This window comes from Hipposideros armiger, unplaced genomic scaffold (genome assembly GCF_001890085.2).
Source record: "Hipposideros armiger isolate ML-2016 unplaced genomic scaffold, ASM189008v1 scaffold_240, whole genome shotgun sequence".
Classification (NCBI taxonomy): domain Eukaryota; kingdom Metazoa; phylum Chordata; class Mammalia; order Chiroptera; family Hipposideridae; genus Hipposideros; species Hipposideros armiger.
The window spans coordinates 824,114-847,925 of NW_017731590.1; the positions used below are offsets into that span (position 1 = coordinate 824,114).

Genomic DNA, 23,812 nt, shown 5'->3' on the forward strand with positions numbered 1-23,812 from the left:
CTCATATGTGGGATCCAAACTGGGGCCCTCTGGCGTCCCAAGCCAGCTCTTAACCAATGCGCCACTCGGCTATCTCATGTTTCTAGGTTTTTGATAGTCATATTTGTCAAACTCTTACTGTCTGTCAGGTACTGATCAAGGAATGACTTGAATAAGACAGATAAGGACCCTGCCTTTAGGAGTATACCTAGCAGTAGAAGACAGAGAATGAATGAGCAAACGAATGAATGAGGCCCTTATAGATTTCTAATCAGTACCATGAAGGAAATAAATAGGGAGATATGGTAGACCCTTGGGCTGTGGGGGAGTGGCATGTTGCTTTAGCAGGCAGGTTAGGAAGACTTGTCTGAAGTAGCCCGCGAGAGGAGAAGAGCTACAGGAAGACATCCGCTGGAAGAGGGCGTGACAAGGACCAGGGTCTGACATGGTTATGTTTTCTTCATTGAGTAGCAGTGAAAGACAAACCTTTTTGGACCATTTCTCAATATTCTTTTTAGAAAAAAAAATTGAAGGAAGGGAAACTAATATTTCTAAATTTATACTAAAATGCTATGTGAAGAGAGATACATTTCAGAAATACAATTGAATGAGTGAATGGATATAATATATTGAATAAGTGAATCAAGTTCCTTGGGCAACTATAATAAAATGCAACTAATTAAAAAATAATTAAAGAAGTTATATAAGCTAATGGATAAAAAATTATGGGTCTTTAGGAAACATAAAAGCTGAGAAAATTTATTCATTCAGCAACTATTGAGCATCTACCGTGTGCCAGACAATGAATGTCATAGGTACTAAGGACACAGGAGTAAATAGAACAAATAAAAGACCCTTCACTAATGGGGCTTCCATGAGAGACAGTTAAATATAAAATATTAAGTAGGTAGTAAGTGTTTTGAAGAAAACTAAAAGCATAATTTTATATAATCTCTATATTTTAATAGTTTTTAAATTACTTCCAACATTTGTTATCCCTGTACTTACAACATTATTCTTAGTATTACAACATACAAGTATGTGTAATACTAAGGGGAAAAAATAGTCTAACGTACCTACATATTTCAGTCTTATTTGTGTATTTCCAAATTGTGTGCAGGAGGTGATCTCATCCATTCTTGTGATTTTAGCTGGCATTTATTTGTAGTTGATACTTAAAACTACCCTTTCACGAAGAGTCTTGTTTCATACCATTTTTATATCTCAAATGGGATGTCTGGAAAGCAACTCAAGTTTAAAAATAGAAAAGATTACTCATCCCACCCTTACCCCCAATCTGCCTCTTCTAATTTCATCATCATGTTTTTGTTATATCATTGTATATGCCCTAGATTCTATGCTCTGTTATCATCTATTTTAGTGCCTTAGCTCAAAGGTTGAGACCAAGGACAGAGGTATATATATAGTGCACAGAATTGTTAATAATATTTTGACTGTAGAGCTAATAAACATGAGATGCTTAGGGAAAAAAGTGTAGGATAAATTCAAGATAATTGGGTTACAATTAAAATTTTGCAATTTAACTATAGGATCAATGTTTTTTCTTGATTATTTTTTCTGTGCCTTGACAGTCTTTATTTGGACTTTCTACTATAACTGTATATTAAAATTTAGATCACATAATATATTAAGTCTAATAAATAAGCAAGGGTTTTAGGACTTAAAGATATTCTGTAACTCTGGTGTACTGAGATTTAAAGATTTATTTCCTTCAGCCTTTTCTTTTAAGAAATTTGTAAGATTACATTGAGTTTTTATTTCAGTTCCTAATATTTATTTGTTAAGTGGGTTAATAAATGTTGTGGCTTTTCTATATGGAGGAACCTTTAAACTTTTCTCATATTTTCAGGTGAAGATTTGATTTTTTTAAGTGTTAATTTTATATTCTTGACATAAAGAGTTTATGGTATATATAATGATTTATTGGGAAATGGAAAAGTTTGTTAATATTTATAAGACTTTCCAGGTTGTAAATGATTTTACCTTCTTTTCTAGGTTTGTTAAAGTTTTGCACTGTAGGGTTTTGTGGAATTGGGAGCCTAATTGATTTCATTCTTATTTCAATGCAGGTAAGTTAGTTTTGCTCGAGAAGATGAACTACTTTTACATTCAAATTTGAGTCCTGTGATCTTCTGATATATTTTAAATATATTAGTTAGGAATGCCTTTTCAGTGTTTCTTAGATCCTAGATCCAAGGAATCATGGCCATGTTTCCAAGTAGCATTTTCCACCCTGTGCTCTACCAATTAGTAGTTCTAAAGGACGTAGAAACTTCATTTAAAAAAGGACTCAGTAATCAAATATGATTTGTAAAGGTGAGTTCAACTGAGTTAAAGAGATTTCTCTACTGGATAACTTCTCAAAACCTCTATAATTTGTTTTATGACCCTCTAAGAAGGATTGAGGTTATTTCTCAAACTTATTGTTTCTTTTTCTGATAGTTACAGCCACAAGGTCAATTAATATAATAGGATATTGATGGGAATTTTATATTTACATATGAATATATGGAGGCAGAAACAAGGTTTTCTGTTGCACTGGACAGGCATTCAATACTAGTATTTTCTTGTTTGCAAATTATAGAAACTGAAATCCAGCCAGCTTAAGCCAAAGAGGGAAAAAGGAACATCTGGGTCCTCTGTAGAAAATCTCGGCATGGGGCTGGGCTTGGGCAAGACCAAATCCATATAATCAAATGATGTCAGGATTCCTGCTCTTCATCTGTGCTTCTCTGTGTTTGTGTCATTTTCTCCTGCTGCAGTGAGTGGCATGGAGACAGGCACGGTTTGTGAAATGCTAGCCTTAAGCATTTAAAAGTGCCACCAGATGTTTTCTATTAACTTCTACTGAACTGGTTGTGGTTAACTCATGAGGATTCTTAAATTAGAGAAAGATGAATTTATCATAACACATGTCACTAAACAGCATTTCAGGAAGCATTTCTGGAGCACCTAATGTCTTCAGCAAGTGTGTCAGTGTGTATTTAGATCATCATCAGTTTTGCTCTTCTTTCTCAGACAGTATTTCCACTCCTCGATTCTGTCTGCTTGATGTTATCCTTATGCTTTAAGAGCAAGTCAAAATCTAGGAGCTTTTTGGTAGCATACTGTGAGGAGGGTGCCATACTGTGAGGAGGAGGCAGCATATGGACCAATAAGATACCAGAATTAAACAAGGAAAATATTTGGTTTTAAAGTTGGAATTTTCCTGTCTTTATTCATAAACATATGCTTAACCAAATATCCTGCCTCTCTGACTGTGGGACAGGCCAGCAGGCATGAAGAGGCTGAGGTACTTGTGCACATATGTCTGGAAATGGGTTTCTCACTTTAAATGAGGATTCAAGAATTTAATGTATTATTGGGATTCTTTAAGATAGCCAGAATTCATTGTCTGAACCCATCCAATTAGTTAATATTTTCACACTAGGTTATTTCTTTGGTGATATCATTGCTTTGTGGCTTTATTTATATCAAATTATAGAGCTTATTTGATTCAGCCACTATCTGGTACATGTATGCCTGAATTTTTCAGAACAAATAGTTAATTTCTTAAAGATCTGGAATTGAGACTATCACACATTATTGAGGTAGATTTAGAATGTTTGAATTTCTGCAGTAAATTTCCCTAAATAAGACATTTTAATAGGTACGGTCACTTTAGAGTGCTTTCAGATTGGGGGGAAAATAAGTCAGTTTTCAAATGCAGCCAAATAAGATGTGTAGCCTTATTCTACATGTTGTTTAATGTACTTACCATGTGATGTTGACTACATTAGTTTTAGAATATTATTTTCTTAGCAAATCAAGTACGTTTTTACTATAAATACCATAAACTGCATTAATATTTTTGTCACAAATACATTTTTCCAAATTTTCATAGACCTTTTACATTTTATCCATAATCTTTTTGTTTATTCTTTCTTTCTTCTCTCCATACCCAATTTTTTTTCTTGTTTTCCATTAAATATTATTCCCCAGTGAATAGCAATGTTTTTCTTTTGGGCTGTGATCCCAGAAACATATTATGCATAAACTCAAGACCTGTAAAAACATACTTTGCTTCACAGTGTTTATAACAAAAATCCAGGAAAATTCTCTTTAAAAAATAGGTCTAGTTATTTCATCTTTGAACCAAAACAACATAAAGTATAATGCACATATTGCTAAAGTAAGCTTTACATGTCATTATATTTATTGAAATACTTGCATGAGTTTATCTATTTGTTAATTAACTTTTGAAGTTCTATTTTTTTCATTCTTAAAAATATGCAAATAGAACTATGCGAATGAATGGGATGAAACATTGTATAGAATTAATTCCGTTCTTTTATTCATTCAACGAAAAATCCAAATCAGTGATACATGTGTAGCATACAATCTTCCAGCTGTAGATATCTATTGTATATAACTACTATATGTAGTTATTCATAAGGCAGTTCTGAAGATTTTAACACACTCATTCTTTTGTGCTAATACATTTTTGCATGTATCATGAAGGATAGATTAGACAATTTAAGTTTTTTTTAATTAAAAAAAAACAAGACTTTTGCTTCCATTTAAACCTCTTTTCTCACTAACAAAGTCTGGACATTTTTAGCCATATCCAAATGACTGATGTGTACTCTGCCCAACACAAAGAAAAGAAAGTTTCTTCTGTTAAGTGGAGACGAGACAGCCACAAATCAGAATGATGATTATGGGTAGAGGGAAATGGAAATATGAGTTTTAATTAGAAAGCTGTTAGAAGCAAATATGTTGGGTTCTTTATGATATTTTTAAAAATTCTATACATTATGAAAGAAATTATATTCATGTTAATTCCTGTCAATAGTGCAGAGTAGATTTTCTTAAAGGACTAGTAACTAAGCAGAAATTCAGAAAAACAGCATAATCTACAAGACATTTATGAATTTTATAAATAATTATATCAAATTTATAACATCCCATTAGTTTTGCATTTAATATGTGTAACTCATTTTAGCATTGGATTATATATTGCTTTTGTATTCTTAACTTATACACACTAGGTTTGACTTTTCACATAAATTTCTTGAGGACAATAAGACTTATTAATTCCATATCACTAGTAGTACGCTAAACATAAAGTGTGCCCTCAAAAATTTTTGCTGATTTGAATTGAATGTAGTATACTTTGTAAAGTGTGGCTTTGTGCCCATTACAGAGAAGATGAGAAGCTAAAAATGGTGGTTTTAAAAAAGTGATTGCTTTTCTTTAGGACCTTGAAGTTCTAAATGTTATAGTGTTACTTGAGAGGTAATGAATAAAAATAAAAGTTGGTATGATAAATTGTAAATAGTAAGTTTTATGCCGTCAGTGAAAATGGTTTTCTAGTAAGCACCAATTAGGTATGATAAATTGAGATCCTTGCCCTAAAGGAACTTAACAATCTAACTATACCAAGAGTGGTCTGTTAATACGATTTCACATATTAGAAATAAAATATTTCCTTGGGAATTACAGATTTAAAATAAAAAAGAGTTATCTTGAATATATCTTGTTTAAATACTAAAATTTTTAAAAGCCTAGGCTTTTCAGTTCATACTATAAATAAGGCTAGGTTTATAGGTTCACTTCTGTGTGAGCCAATTTGTTTTGTCAAGGACATGGCCTATACCTTTGCCCTATAAAATACAAGCTATTGATCAAAAGAAGAACTAAACATATAGTCACCTAAATCTATTACCAGTACTGGAAAAGGTGGTCAAAGTCCTTGCAAGTTCACTAGATGTGGGACAGCAACATATAAAAACCAATGGACACTTAGGTCATGTATTCTGTGGGCAGATTTTTATTTAGTGAACTAAAAGAATGTTCAAAAAACAGTAATTTTAAACTGGTTCTGAGACTAATCCAAAAGCTGTATTTTCCTCAGGACATATAATGGTGAATCTTACTCATGTCTTGAGGAATGATGTTTATATTGGTCATTAAGGGCTGATATTAACCAGTCTTTAAATCAAATGAAGTCAGGGGTTCTGAATGTATAACTTCTGGCACGATGCAGGAATTTTGATGCTTAATTAAAATGTGACTAATCAGGTGGTTTTAATGGCCTTATATTAAAATTAACCACACACAGGAGTCAGCTATGGCCACAAAAATGTAATTTGACTTCTAAGAGAATATAAATTTACTTTGGAGGAATTGGGATGGACACATGTTGCATCATTATCCTCTAATTGCAGACAGCTGAGTCGTTTTATTTTTTCACCAGGTTAATAGGGCTTGAGGAGATGATTTGATCTTGACAGTATTAATATTGGAATCTTTATATGGAGAAACTCAGAAGTGGATTAGATAGAAAAAGGGTACATTGATAGAGTTGTATAAAGTGTTATTTTTTTTGTCCTTTCACTCTTTAATTCATTTATAACATTTTAAATTTCTAAGATAGTTGGATTACCTAAGCAGTGTGATTTCAATGATAATGCAAAGCCATTAAATGGAGTATCATATCTGTTGCTAAAGTTTAGGTGTTAAATACTTACTGGAAACCATATTTTTTTTGCTTTAATTAACTTTTATTAGAATGCTACTTAAATATATACAAACAAAAATACATTTTCCACTAAAAAAATAAAAAGTTTATAAATTACAGGCAAAACTATCAACATTAATAAATTAAGCTCTTGTTTTGCATGGTAAAATATATATAACATAAAATATTCCATTTAACATTTTTAAGTATATAGTTAACTGGCATTAATTACATTCAGAATGTTGTACAACTGTCATTACTATCTATATCCAAAACTTTCTTATCACCTGAAACAGAAACTTTGTACCCATTAAGCAATAATTCCCTACTCCTCTCTCCCTAGTTTCTGGTAATCTCTAATCTACTTTTTGTCTCTGAATTTACCTATTCTAGATATTTCATTTATGTGGAATCATATAGTGTCTGTCCTTTTATGCCTGGCTTATTTCACTTTGCATAATGTTTTCAAGGTTCATTGATGTTATGGCATATATCATAACTTAATTCCTTTTTTTGGCTTAATGATACCTCATTGTATGTATATATTACATTTTGTTTAGCCATTCATCTGTGGGTGGACACTTGGGTTGTTTCCGCATTTTGGCTACTGTGAATAAAGCTGCAGTGAATATTTATGTACAAGTATCTGTTTAAGTTCCCATTCGTTTTTTTAGGCATATACCTAGAAGAAGATAAACTTTTAATAAAGCTAATTGAAGAGAATATCTTCATGACCTCAGATGGGTTTTAAGGCTTCATAAACAAGATCTCAAAAACAAACAAGAAAAATCATTAAATTTGGTTATGTTAAAATTAAGAAATTGTGTTTTAAAAAGGATACCATAGACCAAGTTAACAGTTGACTGAGTAAAAGGATACCAGCAACAGGAATTGATAGGTGGAATGTACAGATAATTTCTGCAAATCAATAGGAAAATGATGGGGAGCCTAATAGTTAAATGAGCACAGTAAACTAATAGGTGATTCACAGAATCACCCAAATAATATGTAAATATGGATATACTTCTGGGCATTTACCCAAAAAAACTCATACTCATGTCCACAAGGGGGTTGTACAAAGATGTCTGTTGCAGCACTGTTTGTAGTAGCAGGAAGTTGGAAACAACCTAGATGTGTACACTTACGGGAGAGTGGCTGCATCCTCCTTAATACTAGGCAGCAATTACAAGCCCTTACCATGTACATACAGCTACATGAAAATGTCTTAAATCATAGTGTACTCTGAAAATAGTTTAAAACTCAGCAAGAACTACAATAACATTATTCAGATACATTCAAATTACATATTCAAAGAACATACGTTTTTCAAGAATAAATGTTTCCAAGTCATATACCAAGTTCAGTGCATGCCTATTTGTGTGGGTGCCTGTGGATGGATGGCTAGGTGGGTTGTAGAGAATTAGAGTGGAGATCAAAAATAAAGAACAAGAAAACAAAGGAAATTTGGTGGTTACTTCTTAACATTCTTGACTTTAGTATGTATTTTTAAAGTTTTCTGATTTACTCTTCTATATAGACTGTGCCTAGAGAAACCTACCCCTTGCAGTAAACAATTCAAGATTTTTTGCATTTAAGCCTGCAAATAAAATTTCATGTTGGGAACAATCCAAAATGACATAAAAGAAATGAAATTCCACCCATTCTTCTAAACCACCACAAACATCTTTGTAGGAGGGTGTGGTAGGACAAGATAACCCATGTCAGATCCCTGAAATCTGCAAATGTTACCTTATTTGGAAAAAAGGGTCTTTGCAGAAGTGAAGAGATCCTCCTGGATTACCTGGTGGGCCCTAAATCCAATCACAAGTGTCCTTATAGGAGACAGAAGAGAAAAGACAGACACACAGAAAGGAAGGTAGTGTATAGACAGAGCAGAGATGGGAGTGATATGGTCACCAACCACAGAATGCCAAGGAAGGCTGATTGCTCCCAGAACCGAGAAGAGGCTTAGAATGGATTTCTCCCCTTGAGTCTCTAGAGCATGTGGCTGTCCGACACCTTGATTTTAGACTTGTGGCCTCCAGAACTGTGAGAGCAAATTTCTATTGTTCTAATCTACTAAGTTTGTATTAAGAGTAATTTGTTACAGTAGCTACAGGAAATGAATATAGAGGGATATGAAGTTGCTTTCTTACGGTTTTAGCATTTCTCACACAAGAGATACTAACATCCATTGTACAAAATAGCTTCCCATAGTGGTAGTGCCCTGCTCTCGTTTGCCTCTTGGTCCATTAATTGGGGTGAAGTATGTAAGTGTTCTTTCTTCTCCCCATAGATTTCAGAAATTTCCCCAGTTTATCAGATGCTATACAATTTGGCTCAGGCCATTTCTAAGAAATAAACTCATAATTTTAGGTTTTGTACTCTTGTCATTAATGAACAAATGGACATAGGCAAATTTAACTGAGTAAAAAATTTCCCAGTAGGGGATATTCTTAAAGATTTGTGATTTTATAATTAGCAATACAATAATATACTCATACTAAGAGGATTTATAAGTGTACATAAGATGCTTAAAAAGGCTAAATTTTTAATTTTGGGGTGGGAATATGGGTTTGAATAATTGAAGCCTTTACATATGCTAGTTTTCTTAAAAATTAAATAGAGAGAACAAATTCTTTGATGGAATAATTCATAGAAAAGTATGTTGACAATACGTTGTAGAGGTGTTTGCATTTAAATGTAGTTGTACAGATCTTAAAAAGTACTATGTATTTGGTTGTCGGAAAAGTCATGACGCATTTTTGCAGCGAAAAACATAGAAAAAATACATCATGACTTTTCCAACAACCCAATAGAACAACTTAATCTGTTCTCATTATGTGGATAAGAATCACTGAGGCCCAAAGAGGATTAATCCTACAGCTAGTTAAAGACAGCTTTCTCTTCGTCTGGTGCTTTACCACACTGACTTAATTTGGTTGTCTTTCTGCCAGATCTTCAAATTGTTTCTGCAGAGAGTAGCAGCTAGTGCTGTGCTTTCGTGATCTGGCAGTGCTATGTAGGAGGTGTTCAAGACAAGTGCATTATCAGTTTTTGGCAACAAGTAACAGAAACCTCAGTATAAATTGGATTTAAAATATGGTAATTTATTATATCATATATCAAGAATCTGAGATAAGGTAGTTCTAAAATTTGTTAATTTAGAGCTGAAAGACTTAATGAAGAACCCAAATCTATCTTTCCCTCCCTCCCTCCTTTCGTCCCTTCCTTTCTTCCTTCCTTCTTTCTCTTTGCCATCTTCAGGACCTTTGGCTAGCATCATTCCTTACATAGTTACTTCCAGAGGCAGAAAAAGACCGGTTTCCTCTCACACTTATCTTCTTAAGGGAAAATAAGCTCCCAGTGAACTTGTCCCATAGGTGATTGGCCAGAATTCCATTACGTGCCCAAGCTGAACCTATCTCTGGAAAGGATTGGAATTTTCATGATAGAACTAGTTGAGGCATCAGATTCACAGTTTAAGGGGAAAGAAATGCTATAATAATATTGCTATACTAGATACAAAATTGGATTGTATATTACTGCGTTTCCCCAAAAATAAGACCTAACTGGAAAATAAGCCCTAGCATGATTTTCAGGGTGCTTGTAATATAAGCCCTACCCTAAAATAAGTCCCAGTCAAGATCATCAACCAGAAATGACTATATTTGAATAAATGTAGATTTTTGTACATGAATAAATGAATAAAATGAATCTTTTGGAGCAAAAATTAATATAAGACTGTTTTTATTTTGGGGAAACACAGAACCAGGTAATAAAACTGTAACCTTTTGGGGGTATCTTCTCTACAGGACAGGGGAAACAAAACAAAAACAAAACCTGATCATTTTTCTACACATTAACTGCTAACTTGACAAGATTATAAAGCTTTGGGGTCCTCATCAACTTTTAGGTAAATAGTTATATTTCCTGAGAGAGTGAAGAGCCTCAGGTGGACTTATTAGAAATGCATGATATTAAAAGGTCACCTAATCATAAGTTTTCCTAATTTTCAGCGTCTGAAATACGTTTTTTAAGTAGGTGTGAGATTATCAAGGGAGATGGCATAGGAAAAAAAGATAACAGGACAATAGGCCCAGTTCCAATCTATGGACATGTTCCAAATAAGGCAGTTTTTTACCGTTTGATTTGACTGGCTGGTCTTTACTTTCTTAGTTTCCCTTACATAGTCTCAGAACATGTTGTAACTTCTAGTCACCCATTTTTCTGTTTCTTGGATTAATGCTCATAGTCGTTTCCTCTGTGACTTTGGTGACTACAAAAGTTTTAATTTTTACTGAAATTCATAAATAACATTCATAAATGTCAAGCCAAATCAATTTAATCTTTAGAAAATAAAACAAAGTGCATTACAGCACCTAGCATGGTACCTAACACATAAGTGCTTTGTGTTATTTGAATATTAACATGTAGAGTTTACTAGAATAAGCTCCCTTTTGGCAGAGGTTATATCTTATTCACTGTTATATGTATAATACCAAGCACAGTGTCTCAAATATTGTAGGAATTACTAAGTATTTGTGGAATAATTTTTAACACCAAATTTATTTTTAAAATGAAGAATACTTTAACAGCAGTGTTCATCAACTGGGGTTGTATAACCACTAAAAGAATTTTTTTTAAATCCCTACCCTCTGCATGTCTGTTGACATTTAAGTTTTCCATCATAAGTTTAAATAATTGCAAAGGGTATAATTTATAGTTTACAAATATTGACATATTTAAATAAAACTGTTACATTAATTTAAAAATGTATTCAACAGAATATAAACACCATGGAATTTTAAATATCATTCACTTAAAAAAGATACAAATGAAACCCTCACGAACCATTATAAATTTTTCATTCTTTTTCTCCTTGAATTTTTATTTTTATTTCCATCTCCCACAGAATTTTACCCTAATGTAATATTTTTTTAATGTAATATATTTTTATGCTTGAAAATCTTCTACTGATCATCGTGTTCATTACAATTAAAATGTTTTAAAGTTTCTGTGATTCCTGAATTGAGTTGTCATAATTATTAATGATATACAGTTCATCAAAACAGCATAAACATGTTATAAATTTTAACATAATTTTAAGCAAAAAAAAGTAAAATGACATTGGGAATGCATCCTTTTGAACAAGATGTGGCAGAGCGTATTTTTGGACTCTTTTTTTTTTTAAATTTTTTATTAAATTATTTTTTAAAGGTGATTTCTTTAAGTCCAATACTTATGTCCCACAGAGAGCCTGGCCTGGCCAATCATATTAATCCTATTCCCTTGGACACAGTAATTTGTCCAGCAATAGGCATAAACACCAAGCAGATCAATCAAAGTCCTTCCTTGGAATTGGCTTATAAACCCTGAGGAAGAAAATTTTACTTTTTGTTGGGATCTGCTGAGCTGCGAAGATGTGAACTGGGAGCTGTTGGCCATCATCGATTGGGAGTGCCTGTCTGCAGAAAGTGGCAGCAGAGCTGAGCAAAATGGCAGGGAAGCCAGAGCAAAGCCTCCTGGGCCACGGAGTGCCTGTCCTTGAGGCCTTGGCTCCTGCAGCTCTTTGGTGCTGTGAACTCCCCGAGTATCTTTTTCATCTACGCGAGTCACTACATTACTTTTTTTTTGCTTGACTTAGTTTGAGGTGTATTTTTGTTGCTACTGAAATAATTAACAACTGAGAAAAATAAACTCAAAGTATTGTGAAAATAACTGGTATCTTGAGTAATGTTGAAAATTTTCTTTTCTAGATTGTTGGACCTTCAGATGGAAGTAGTTACATTATAGATTATTATGGAACCAGACTTACAAGGCTGAGTATTACTAATGAGACATTTAGAAAAACACAGTTATATCCATAACTACTTTAAAAAGAAACAGTAAGTGATATATATACACTCAATTATAATATGTTATCTGTATTAAATTATGAGAATTTGAGAACTGTAGGAAATTTAAGCAATCATTCAGTGTTGTGATCCTCTCATTTTGCTTCTCAGGAAACAGGTCTGCATATATGCAGCCCAAGATATTTCTAGTCATCTGTAAAGCATTTTTCTGTGTGCGCATTGCTCCTGTAGTTCTCAATTCAGACTCTTTTTTGCAGTGAATATGTTAAAGGACAAAGTTCACAAGAAAATAATCACATCCAAGCAAAAAGATATTATATAGTATTCTATGACGGTTATGATGAAAGTATAGATTGTTGATTGTTGAATAAAGCATATCTCTTCTGCTGTCTCTCCTAGGGTCTATATGATCCTAAACCTCTTTCTCCTCCTTCCCTAAACCTGAAAGTTCGTAGTCTCAACCCTGAACTACTACAAATACTTAATCTACACGAAAGTTTGGCCCTGCCCATGAAAATTATTAATTGGCCTTAGCTTTAAATAGGTAATACACTTGGAGAAGCCACAGGTACCATTAATTAGTCTTCCCGGTTCAACTGTTTGGTTCTCTAGGACTCTGCTACTATAAGGTTTTTATTTCCATGACTGTACATTAGTCTATCCTAATAAATAATCTTCCAGGAATGCTAGATTTTTCTCAGGACAACTATTTCCTGGTATAATCCTTCTCTGCAGTGGAGAAGTCCTATACAACATGGAGGGTGCAGGGTACTTCTTAGGTGACAGTGCACCTTGAACTATCTAGTTGCTTTCAGAGAGAAAGACAGGCTAGATGTTTTGGCCACAGTCATGGTCCCAGGGTTTTTAGCTGACTGTCCCAGAGAGTGCTTCTAGAGGCCAGGAGTGGAATAGACATTTATTTTCCAAGTTGTAGTGTATAAATAGGATATAATGTACAATTTTGCCCTTAAGGTAGATTTTTTTTCTCATAATAAAAGTATGGGATATCCTTTATAGATATTATCGTGAGTTTGAACAGTGACAGACTTTGTCAAGATGTGAGGAATTTATTCAACTGATTACCCAAAAAGTTTTTCAGATCTTTTCTTATAAACTATAAGAGTCTTTGGGTTTAAAATTGACATGAAGTTTAGAGATATATCTGCCTCCTCTTACCAGGGAACAAAATGAGACAGAAGCAAGTTGAGACTAAGACACAGTCAGTGCGAAACTCATTCAAGCATCTAGCTCTTCTGTGAGTCCCACTGCTTGTTCGCCACCTCCCACCTCACCTTGACCCCCACCAACTGTATCATCTTGTATTAAGCATCTTCATTTTGGAAATGATTACTCTTTACAAGGAGGGTTTTGTAGTTTCACATACCTTATTTCCATACTGTAAATTGTGGTGTCCCTGTCAAAAGTATATAGATTGTTTTTAAACCATAATGTGTAAAAATTAAGCAAATGTAATTTAAAAAGCAATTCAATTCTCTGCAGCCTATTATATAAACACTTAATTGAGATTCCAGACACAAAGTTGAAATTTAAAACTTGAAGGGCCCATTGAGAAGGCAGATTTCTGCATTATTGTTCATGTGATCTCTCTGTATCGAAGGGCTCCAAGAGGAAGAAAAAACGTCTTAAGTAAATAAAGCATTAAAATGTGCATCTGCAGTAACCTCATTGGACTCTTTAAAAATACTGTGTTTTAATGTATTTCTTCTTTCTGTTTTAGGATTTGGGCCTTCTTGGGTTTAATATCGAACTCTCAGTATGTGGATTTCCAGATTTTCCTTTTTTCTTCTTCACATACCATTTTATGGATTCTATGTAATTTTTTGCTGTCGATGATGTTTTTGTTTTGTTTCAGTTAAAAGCATATTATCCTGAGGTTTATTTAATAGGACTTTATTTGAGAGCTGTATGATAATAGTCTTTCTTAGGCTACTGTCTCTGTGAGATAGATGGCTTATTACCCTGATGTTCTTTAATGTCTTTCCCAAAGGCAAGTTGCCACTTGTCATTTTGGCTTCTGAAAAATAAAAGGATGACTCATTCACATTTTTCAGTGCTTTATTAAGAAAACCTTCAATGTTGAATATAGCAGTCTTCTGCATTCTGATCCTTCAAAGCAGTTAATGCATGGTGTGAACAAATACCACTTATATTGCCTGGGGCTGCAGTCTTGTGTATGACGACCCACCTGGTTTCCTGTAGCTTTCAGACCTGTCTTTGCCTTGGTATCCAGGAGCTAAAGATCATCGGGAGTCAGAAACCTTGAGGCAACATGGATACTTCTGGCATCGAATCAGGCCTCGGAAGTGTAAACTTTTTCCTTTTTGCTTTGGGAGTGATTCACTAGCTTTTGGAAGACCAGATGCTGACTCATCCAGCTCAGTGCAGTTACATTTAAGGCTGATGGACAAGGTGGGAACACCGAACAGATGATTAATGTCTTCCATCTGTTAGCTGCCAGGCAGATGCTGGCACAGGGGCCATAAGTGATGCACTAGTGTCTGAAGGAAGCAGCACCTACCTGTGTGTTAGCACTGGTTTTTCTTACCATGTTTTAGAAGGGCTTTAAGAAATGGAAATACATGAAATGTGATGTCTCCATGATACTAGTAGGTTCTTTCTTTATTAGTCACAGGCATGCCACTTTCAGAATTACTGGGGTTTGGGCTCTTCAAGAGTAAAAATCATAATTTTTTATCACTCATTTTACTCTGAAGTATACTATATAAGTTCAGTTAGCTTCATAATATGTTCGTCATTCAGTAACAAATTCTCTAGTTGGTGGAAGATTATTGATATTGATATGTGAATTGAATTTGGGTTGACTCCTAATATACATCAGGAACAGTCTCTTTGATTCATTCATCAATTAAAATATTGAGTGTATACCATTGTTCTAGATACTAGGATGCAGCAGTGTACAATACACAAATGTCTCTGCCCTTAAGGCGCTTATATTCCCTTGGGATCCACTTTTTCACAGTGATAATATTTTGGCTCCAGTTAAGCTAGCTGGTAGATGCCATTTTCTAGTATTTCCTAGATCCTTTTGGTTGCAGACAGTGCTTTGAAGTTTATTTCAGGATCACCTAAGCCCAGATTTTAAAAGTCTTTTAAGTTTCCATAGCCACGTAAGTTCAATTATATGAGAAATACTTGCAGTTAAGTCATGAAAAGTAATCTTGATTCTTGTTGCATAATTGTTACAGTTATTGACTTGGCCAGGTGGGAAGTCTATTTCAAAGCTAGGGCTCCTCAAAGTATTTATTCAAATAAGCTATAGTACTCCAGGTTGTTGATAAAAATCTAGAAATAAAGTCTCTTTATAAAACACTCTTAAACCTTTAGACTTTATTTTCACTATAATTTTCTAAATTTACATGACAAGAACACTTCACTTTTTTCCAGTTTGCCTAATTTCCTGTTGCTTAATATATGTAATTCTTTAACAAGTGCTTTTTTTGTCTTATTTTTTATGTAAATGTATTTAATGCATGTGAATATAGTTTTGTTTTGTTTTTTTTTTTCACTTTCATGGAACATGTTTATTATGGCTATTTGTTAGTGTGTGTGAGAACAAATTACGTGCGAAGGACTCTGTATGAGATGTTTTATATGATAACCCTGCTTTTAAAGCAGTGGCCAAAATTGTGAGATGGACTGGTTCAGTCATTCCTTGGGTTGCTCCTGAACCCTCTAGGGTGAGATGGAATGGATTCTTTCAATTCTACAGAAACACTGTTTCTATAGAAACATTTACAAATGGTGCTACTTTAGCCTGAAAGGGTTAATACAATTTCCAGAAGTACCTCTTTACCCAGGAAGATTTCTTACCTACACTGTATTAAACTAAAGGTCAGCTTTAAGACTTCAAAGATTCTGTTGTGTTTACGGCCAGCATTTGTTTATGGGACTGCTAGGACTATAAAAATATTAGTATGGTGGTATGTTTTTGTTTTGTTGACAGAAAATTTCTGTGACTTGTTCCCTTATTTTAACCTAGATGCTTAAGTCTAAGTTAAGTATTATAATACTGATTAAATAGAAGCTAAAATAAATCTAATAGCAAGAAATGAACAAGAAGGAAAACTATTAGTTCTTAAAAAGTACAAGTCTAAGATGTTGGTTCTTCTTCCTCAAACACCTTAAGTGTAGATGTTCCCCAGGGTCCTGGCACCTTCCCCTTTCCTTCCTTTCTCTCATTAAGTCAGCATCCATTTTGCATTTTTCTAGTACAAAATTAATACAAACTTAATGCAGAAATTTTGGGAAAACACCAAAAAGTGCAAATAAAAAAATGAAACTCAGGGCCGGCCGAGTGGTGCATTTGTTAAGAGCTGGCTTGGGACGCCAGAGGGCCCCGGTTCGGATCCCACATATGAGGGCCAGTGACACTGCCCTCTACAGCTAAGATGCTGAACAACAGCTCGACCTGGAGCTGGGCTGCCGTGAGTCACCGGCAATGGCGTAGGCTGCAGCCCCTGCTGCAGTGGGTTGCCATGGGCTACCGTGTGTAGCCAGCAGCCAGCATGAGCAGCCATCAGCCGCTGTGAGCGGCCGCCCAGAAGCTGGCGACTGATCTGCTTGACCCGGGAAGAGCGCAATGATGGTGCCAACTTGGGCCAGTGAAGCAACGTCCTCCACAACTAGACTGAAGAACAGAAGGACAGCAACTTGTCTGTTCCCCTTCCCCCAATTCCCCAGTGCTGTTCCCATCCCCCAATTCCCCAATAAAAATCTTTTAAAAAAACCCCAAAAAACAAACAAAAAAACCCCTGAAACTCATTTCACAGCTCAAAGATCACAATGTTAATATTTTTATGTATGACCTAGAACTTTTTTCATGCATATATGTACATTTTTCTTCACAGAAATGATATACATACTGTTTTATAGCCTGCTTCACATTGTAAAGATTTTTCTATTTCAATAAATATTTTTTTACGAAATTATTTTTAATGGCTGCAGAGTATTCCATGTCTGTATCATAATTTATCTAATTCCTCATTTGGTATTTAAGTTATTTTAATGAACAACATTTCTGATTTTTTTTCTCTAGAATTGTTATTCTTAGTTTAAAAGTAATCACATATTAAAGTTCTTGATACATACATACAGTCTTAATTATCCAGGGTAATAGAGAAAAAAATGAAGTCAAATAACCCAAACCCAAGTTCAAACAAAACCAGTCAACTCTCAGTTGTCCTGGTGCAGATTAACTGGATAAGATGCTGCAGGGACCTGCAACTATCCCTGGCTGTGCACTTAAGATACTGCTGCTTCCTGCTGACTGCTGCCCCTTGCAGCCCAGGAGCTGGAAAAGAGCAAAACTCTGAGGATAGGACAGCTGCTGGAGAAAGGGTGCTATTGGGTACTGGGAATGGTAGCAAACCTGATGGTTTGGCACGAGATGTCAGTCACCGAATTATCTAATTGCCCTCCAAAAAGAGAAGAGTTTTAAGAAGGAATTAAGTAGGAAGATCATTCATCATAATCTTTTTTTCCTTCCCTGCCGAGAGGGAAAAGGAGGTAGGTAAATTGGGAAAATTAGAAAAGGTACTAATTAGGACTGAATAATTCTGAACAGCAGTGAGCACCCGACTGAGTTCTGGAATAGTGCATTACCAAGCTGAGTTACTCAGGATGGTAAGAGTCATTCCTGTGTCTTAAAATAGAGTCTAATATCTTCATTCTTAGTAAATGTAGCAATGCCTTTAAAGCTAGTCATTGTCTGATGGAGAAAGAATGTTATTTACTTTCCTGGAAAATATTTATGAAAAATATTAAGGCTTGATAGCTTAAAACTTAAGATTTTAACTTGTTTAAAGTTCCTTTTACTGCTCTCCGTGTGCAAGATATTATGCTAAGCTCATTATATGCTTTACATGGCTTAATCCTCACAACGTTTCTGTAGAGCCTTCCTAAAGAGTCAGTACAATTATCCCTACTTTACAGATAAGTAAATTGAGTCCCACAAAAATTGAACGACTTGCCCAAGTTTATAAAATAAGTGGTGAAACCAGGATTTAAACCCACATCTATTAACTGGTATCCTGCCTGTAGTGTGATGGTTACAACCATCTAATTCTATGCAATACTCGTATACTGCCAATGATTGTGTAATAGACTTTTCTTAATATATCATTTAATGTTTTCAGTAGTGGTAGAATTATCTCCCTATATTTGAGCCTTTTTGTTTAACAGAGTTTGCTGGTTAAAAAAATAAAATAATTAGATTTTTAAACTTCTCAAATTTACATCATGCAAATGCTAAAATATTTTATGACTATTAAAATGAGACTGTGCTAGAGCAGTGATTATTGTTGAAAACCCAAATATTTTTCTCCTGCCGTCGCCTCTTCTGATACTTGCAGCACTTTGTGGACCAAAAGTCTGATTATATTTTGTATGATGGAGATGTTGGGGTGGATTCTACTGTCACACTCGGCTTCGTCTTGCTGAGGTCAATTGAAGCTGGAGACATCTGTAGGTGGTGGGATCACAGGTGATTTTTACTTAGAGTTTATTTTGGCTTATCTAACTTCTGTAATTTTTCCACAATAAACATGCATTATTTGCATGCATGTATTTGACACAATAATAGTATGGGTAAAGTAGAGCAAAGAACCCAAGAAAATCTAGATCTCTTCTTCCCCTCCTTCCTCCAGATACACTTACTCTGATACCTGATGTCATTCTGACTTTAAAGGTAGATACGTTTAAAAGAAAAAGAAAAAAGATCTAATCCATGATATCAAAAGGTTTCACATCCAAGCAGCACAGTTTGGTGGAAAATGCACACACTTTGGAATCACGCCTGAGTTTATATCCTTTCACTTGTTTTGTAACTTGAACACAAAACGTTTCTGAGCCTCTGTTTTCATATAAATAGGGGTAATAATATCAGTCAGATAATGTTGAGAGATTAAGATGACATAGATAATAGTTACCATTTATTGAACATATTTTAAAGAAATGGAATAATGGCATCTGGCATTGGTGAGTCCCTTCTGGAATTTGCAAAGGATTCCTCGCACTTGGGCTATGGTGTGGTTATGCCTTGAATAACACAACAGTGGACTCAATTGTTATTTTATGGCAGGAAGGTAAGATGTATTATTTGGAATTGTCTACCTCCATTTTTTATCTCCATTATTGTTATCGTTAACTGTAGCTACTCTGTAATAAAGGCCAAAAATGTCCTTTTTTTCTCTCAAGAAAGTCTTAATTGGCACCTTCACTGCTTTAAGACTCCTTATGTAAGGGAAGGCTGCAATATTACAGATTTTGTTTTTGTTGCTTTTTAAAGTTCTCTGGAGATATTTATCTACGAGGCAGCTGATCAGTCTACTTTCAGCCTAAATTAAGGTTAATTGCAGCAATCGCTATGCACACAACAGAATGTTGTTTTTAATCTGTCAATGTTATCAGAGTATGTCAAGCATGTGGAGATTAAAACTTGAGAAATGATTAAGGTTAGAGCTATTTGGACTGCATGTGCCAAAGAAAAACGTTGTTTTACCAGAACACTTTAGAAAGTGTGCAGTGTTTGGGACTTTAATCATGTGAGCTAATTTTATATTTAAGAGGGTATCATTATGAAGGCTCGTGGTCCCATCTTTGATTTTCAGACAAAACTAAAATTTCACTACTTATTTGAATGAATTATGAAATCATTTACTATTGCAACATAAAAAACATTAGGAAGAATGGCATGTCTTCGTGTGGCTTGTGTTTGAGGCACAGTGTTGGAGTGAAGTAGTTTGTGACATGACACAAATTGCTTTAAGTACAGCAAATCTTTGAAAAGATATTCAAAAGAACTGAATTTATTGTTTTTTTAGATTCAATAAAGGAAGCATCATTTATTAAAGTTATCACCACTACTTTCAAGCACAACCATAGTCTTATTCAATTTTATTTTTTTAAAAGATTTGTATTTAAAAATATAGTTATAATATTTCAGTTTCAAGTGTACACCATAGTTGTTCAACATTTATATACCTAAAGAAGTGATCACCATGATAAGTCCAGCAGCCATCTGACTGTACCATGCTGTCACAATATTATTGACTATATTCCCTATGCTGAGCAGCCCCATGATTCACTTGCTCAATACTTGGAAATTTAAACCTGTTATTTCCCTTCAACTCCCCTCCCTTTTTAATTTTTAAATTGCAGTTAACATTTGATATTATTTTGTATTAATTTCAGGTGTACAGCATAGTGATTCGACATTTGTATAATTTAAGAAATGATCCCTCTGACTAGCACTCACCTGGCACTATACATACTAATTACCATATTATTGACTATATTCCCTGTGCTTTACTTCACAACCCTATGACTATTTGTAACTGCCAGTTTGTACTTCTTAATCCCTTCACCTTTTTCATCCTGTCCTCCAACCCCCCTCCCATCTATCACCCTGATAAATCAAGTACTCATCTTATACCATACTTAGTTGTTACAATATTATTGATTATATTACTTCTGCTACACCCTACACCCCCCTGACTACTTTGTAACAACCAATTGGCACTTCTTAATCCTTCCCCATTTTTCATCCACCCCCTCCACCCCCCTCCCATCTGGCAACCAACAAAATCAGTGTTTCTGTTTTGTTTGTTTGTTTATTTTGCTCTTTAGATTCCACATATAAGTGAAACCACATTGCATCTGCCTTTTTCTGTCTGACTTACTTAACTCAGCACAATACCGTCTCGGTCCATCCATGCCACTGCAGATGACAAGAAACCATTCCCATCCACGGCCGAGCAATATTCTATTGTATACTCACATGTAACACTTCCTCTTTATCCATTCATCTATTGATGGACACCCAGGCTGCCTCCACATCTTGGCTACTGTAATAATGCTGCAATAAACATGGATGCACACGTCCCCTCAAAGGAGCATTTTGAGTTTCTTCAGATAAATACCCAGAAGTGGGATTACTGGGTCCTTCTTTGTCTCTTGTTATAGGCTTTGTTTTAAAGTCATTTTGTCTAGTGTAAGTGTTGCTACCCCAGCTTTTTTTGTTTGGTTGTTTTTTCCATTTCCATTTTCATGAAATATCTTTTTCCATCCCTTTACTTTCAGTCTGTGTGTGCCTTTTAATCTGAAGTGAGTCTCTTGTAGGCAGCATATGTAAGGGTTTTGTTTTGTTATCCATCCAGCCACCCTATGTTTTTTTTGTTGTTGTTTTGTTTTGTTTTTTACCTTTCTCCCTTCCTCCTCCCTATCATAAATAGTCTTTGGACTAGAGAATTGAATTACCATGCATGTTAGACTGAACTAAGTCTCCCAGGAGGGGCTTTCCTAAGGTGTAATGGGTAAACGTTATTTCATGGACTTGGTGGAATCTACGTATTTGGCTGCCCAGAGACTCAGTTATTGGTTTTACCTATTCTCCCCAGGGCAGCCAACGTCCTCTCTCCAAAATGCAGATCTTAACACTGAATTTCCTGAGCCTCCATGATGCAGACCAAGGCTTTGCAAGATGTCCAGATGTCTTCCTGCATCTGCGGCCACATGCCACCACACCAGCCACCCTATGTTTTTGATCGAAGCATTTAATCCATTTACATTGAAAGTAATTGCTGATAGATATGTAACTATTAACATTTTATTATTCATATTTTTTATTTATTTTTCCTACTTAAGTCCCTCTAACATTCCTTGTAATACTGGTTTGGTGGTGATGCACTCCTTTAGCTTTTTATTTTCTGGGAAGCTCTTTATTGTTAAGCTTGATGTTGTCCAGAGGTCTCTTAAACTAGCCTCATTTTTTAAAATTTTTTATTCTTTTTTCCTTCTGCTGTTCTGATTGAGTGTTTTCTGCTGCCTTGTCTTCCAAATCGTTGATTCAATACTCTGCTTCATCTAGTCTGCTGGTGATCCCTTCTACTACATTCTTCATTTCACTTATTGTATTCTTCACTTCTGACTGGTTCTTTTTTATGATTTCTATTCTTTTTATATGCTTGCTAACTCTGTCAAAGTTCTCATTAAGTTCCTTGAGCATCCTTGTAACCATTGTTTTAAACTCTCTCTGCTAGATTGCTTGCCTCCATTTCATTTAGCTCTTTTTCTGGAGTTTTCACCTGTTCTTTCATTTGGGATGTATTTCTTTGTTTCCTCATTTTGGCGGCCTCTCTGTTTGTTTCTATGTATCAGGTAAATCTGCTACATCTCTCACTATGTGGCCTTATGTAGCAGATGCCCTGTGTGGTCCTGGCACAATCTCCCTGGTCATTCGCTCTGGTTCTCTAGGAGTGTCCCTTGTGTGGGTTGTGTGTGCCCTCCTGTTATAGTTGAACATTGATTGCTATTGACATGTCGGTGGGCGGGAATGACCCTCAGGCTTATTGGCTGTGGGATTTGGTCATGTCTACAGCTTATAGGCTGCTGTGCTAGGGGGCTTACCATACAGAGAGGTATGTGCCCCAGCGGGCTCTGGTGCCTGTTGAGACCACCCTTTGGTTGTGCCACTTGTGGGGCTAATTGGACGGTGCTCTGCTGTGATCTGAAGCCTATCTCAACTATGTTGGTTCTGGGGTCTCTTGGGAGGGATTCTGGTACAGGCCCAGGTTACCCACTGCCTGTGACCAGCTGGGGACTACCTGGTAGGAGCTACAGAGTGATCCACAGTTGGTGACTGCCTGTGCTGGACCTAGAGGCATGTGGGAGAGGCCACACTGCAAAGTGAGGACAGCTGCCACTAGTACTGGGTCTGGGGCAGTCCCACAAAAAGCCAGGACACACCAAGGCCTGCTATTGGTTGGCAGGTCAGGTAAGGTTCAGCTGTCGATAAAGCCTCCTGTGGTGTGGAATTGGGTGTGGTGGGGTCTCAGTGAGTCAGCAGGACAGAGCTGCAGAGCTCACCAGGCCAATCAGATTCAGATTTGGCCATGTTGGGGACAGGCTCAACATAGAAAAAATGGTGCCTGCCTGCCGGCTGCAGGAGAGAAGGACCCTATACAGGGAAAATGCAGACTCCTCCAGGCCTCCCCCAGAGGCCACACACCTCAGTCTACTGCCCGTATGTCTCCAATGCCCCCCAGGACACCATCCCTCCACTGGAGCCCAGGGTGAGTACCTGCAAGCAAGTGAATCTGTGTTGAGGCCCTTTAAGAGGATGTCTGGGTTTCCCGCAGCCTTCCACCCTACCTGGCTCATTGGGATCCCCACTGTTTTTCACAGCCAGATGTTGTGGGGCTTCCTCTTCCTGGCACCAGTACTCTGGACTGGGGAGTTGGTGTGGGGCTGGGGTCTCTTGCTCCTCCTTGGGGAACCTCTGTGGCCGAGATATCCCTCCTGATTCTCTACTGCCACACAGAGGTTTGGGGCCAGCCTGTTTTGCATCTCCATCCCTCCTACTAGTCTCGACATGGCTTCTTCTTTATATCCTTCATTATAAAACTAATGTTCA

General features: G+C 35.7%; 1 protein-coding gene across 1 annotated transcript in view; it reads left to right on the plus strand.

Annotated features, from left to right (window-relative positions):
* Positions 1 to 14,424, plus strand: part of TM2D1 (TM2 domain containing 1) — a 48,104-nt gene extending 33,680 nt beyond the window's left edge. The window contains exons 2-4 of the mRNA XM_019655481.1: positions 1,979 to 2,069; positions 12,262 to 12,390; positions 14,099 to 14,424. Of these exons, the coding sequence (XP_019511026.1) occupies positions 1,979 to 2,069; positions 12,262 to 12,372 (202 nt within the window). The 3' untranslated portion in view covers positions 12,373 to 12,390; positions 14,099 to 14,424. The remainder of the gene's footprint in view (positions 1 to 1,978; positions 2,070 to 12,261; positions 12,391 to 14,098) is intronic.
* The last annotated feature ends 9,388 nt before the right edge of the window (positions 14,425 to 23,812 follow it).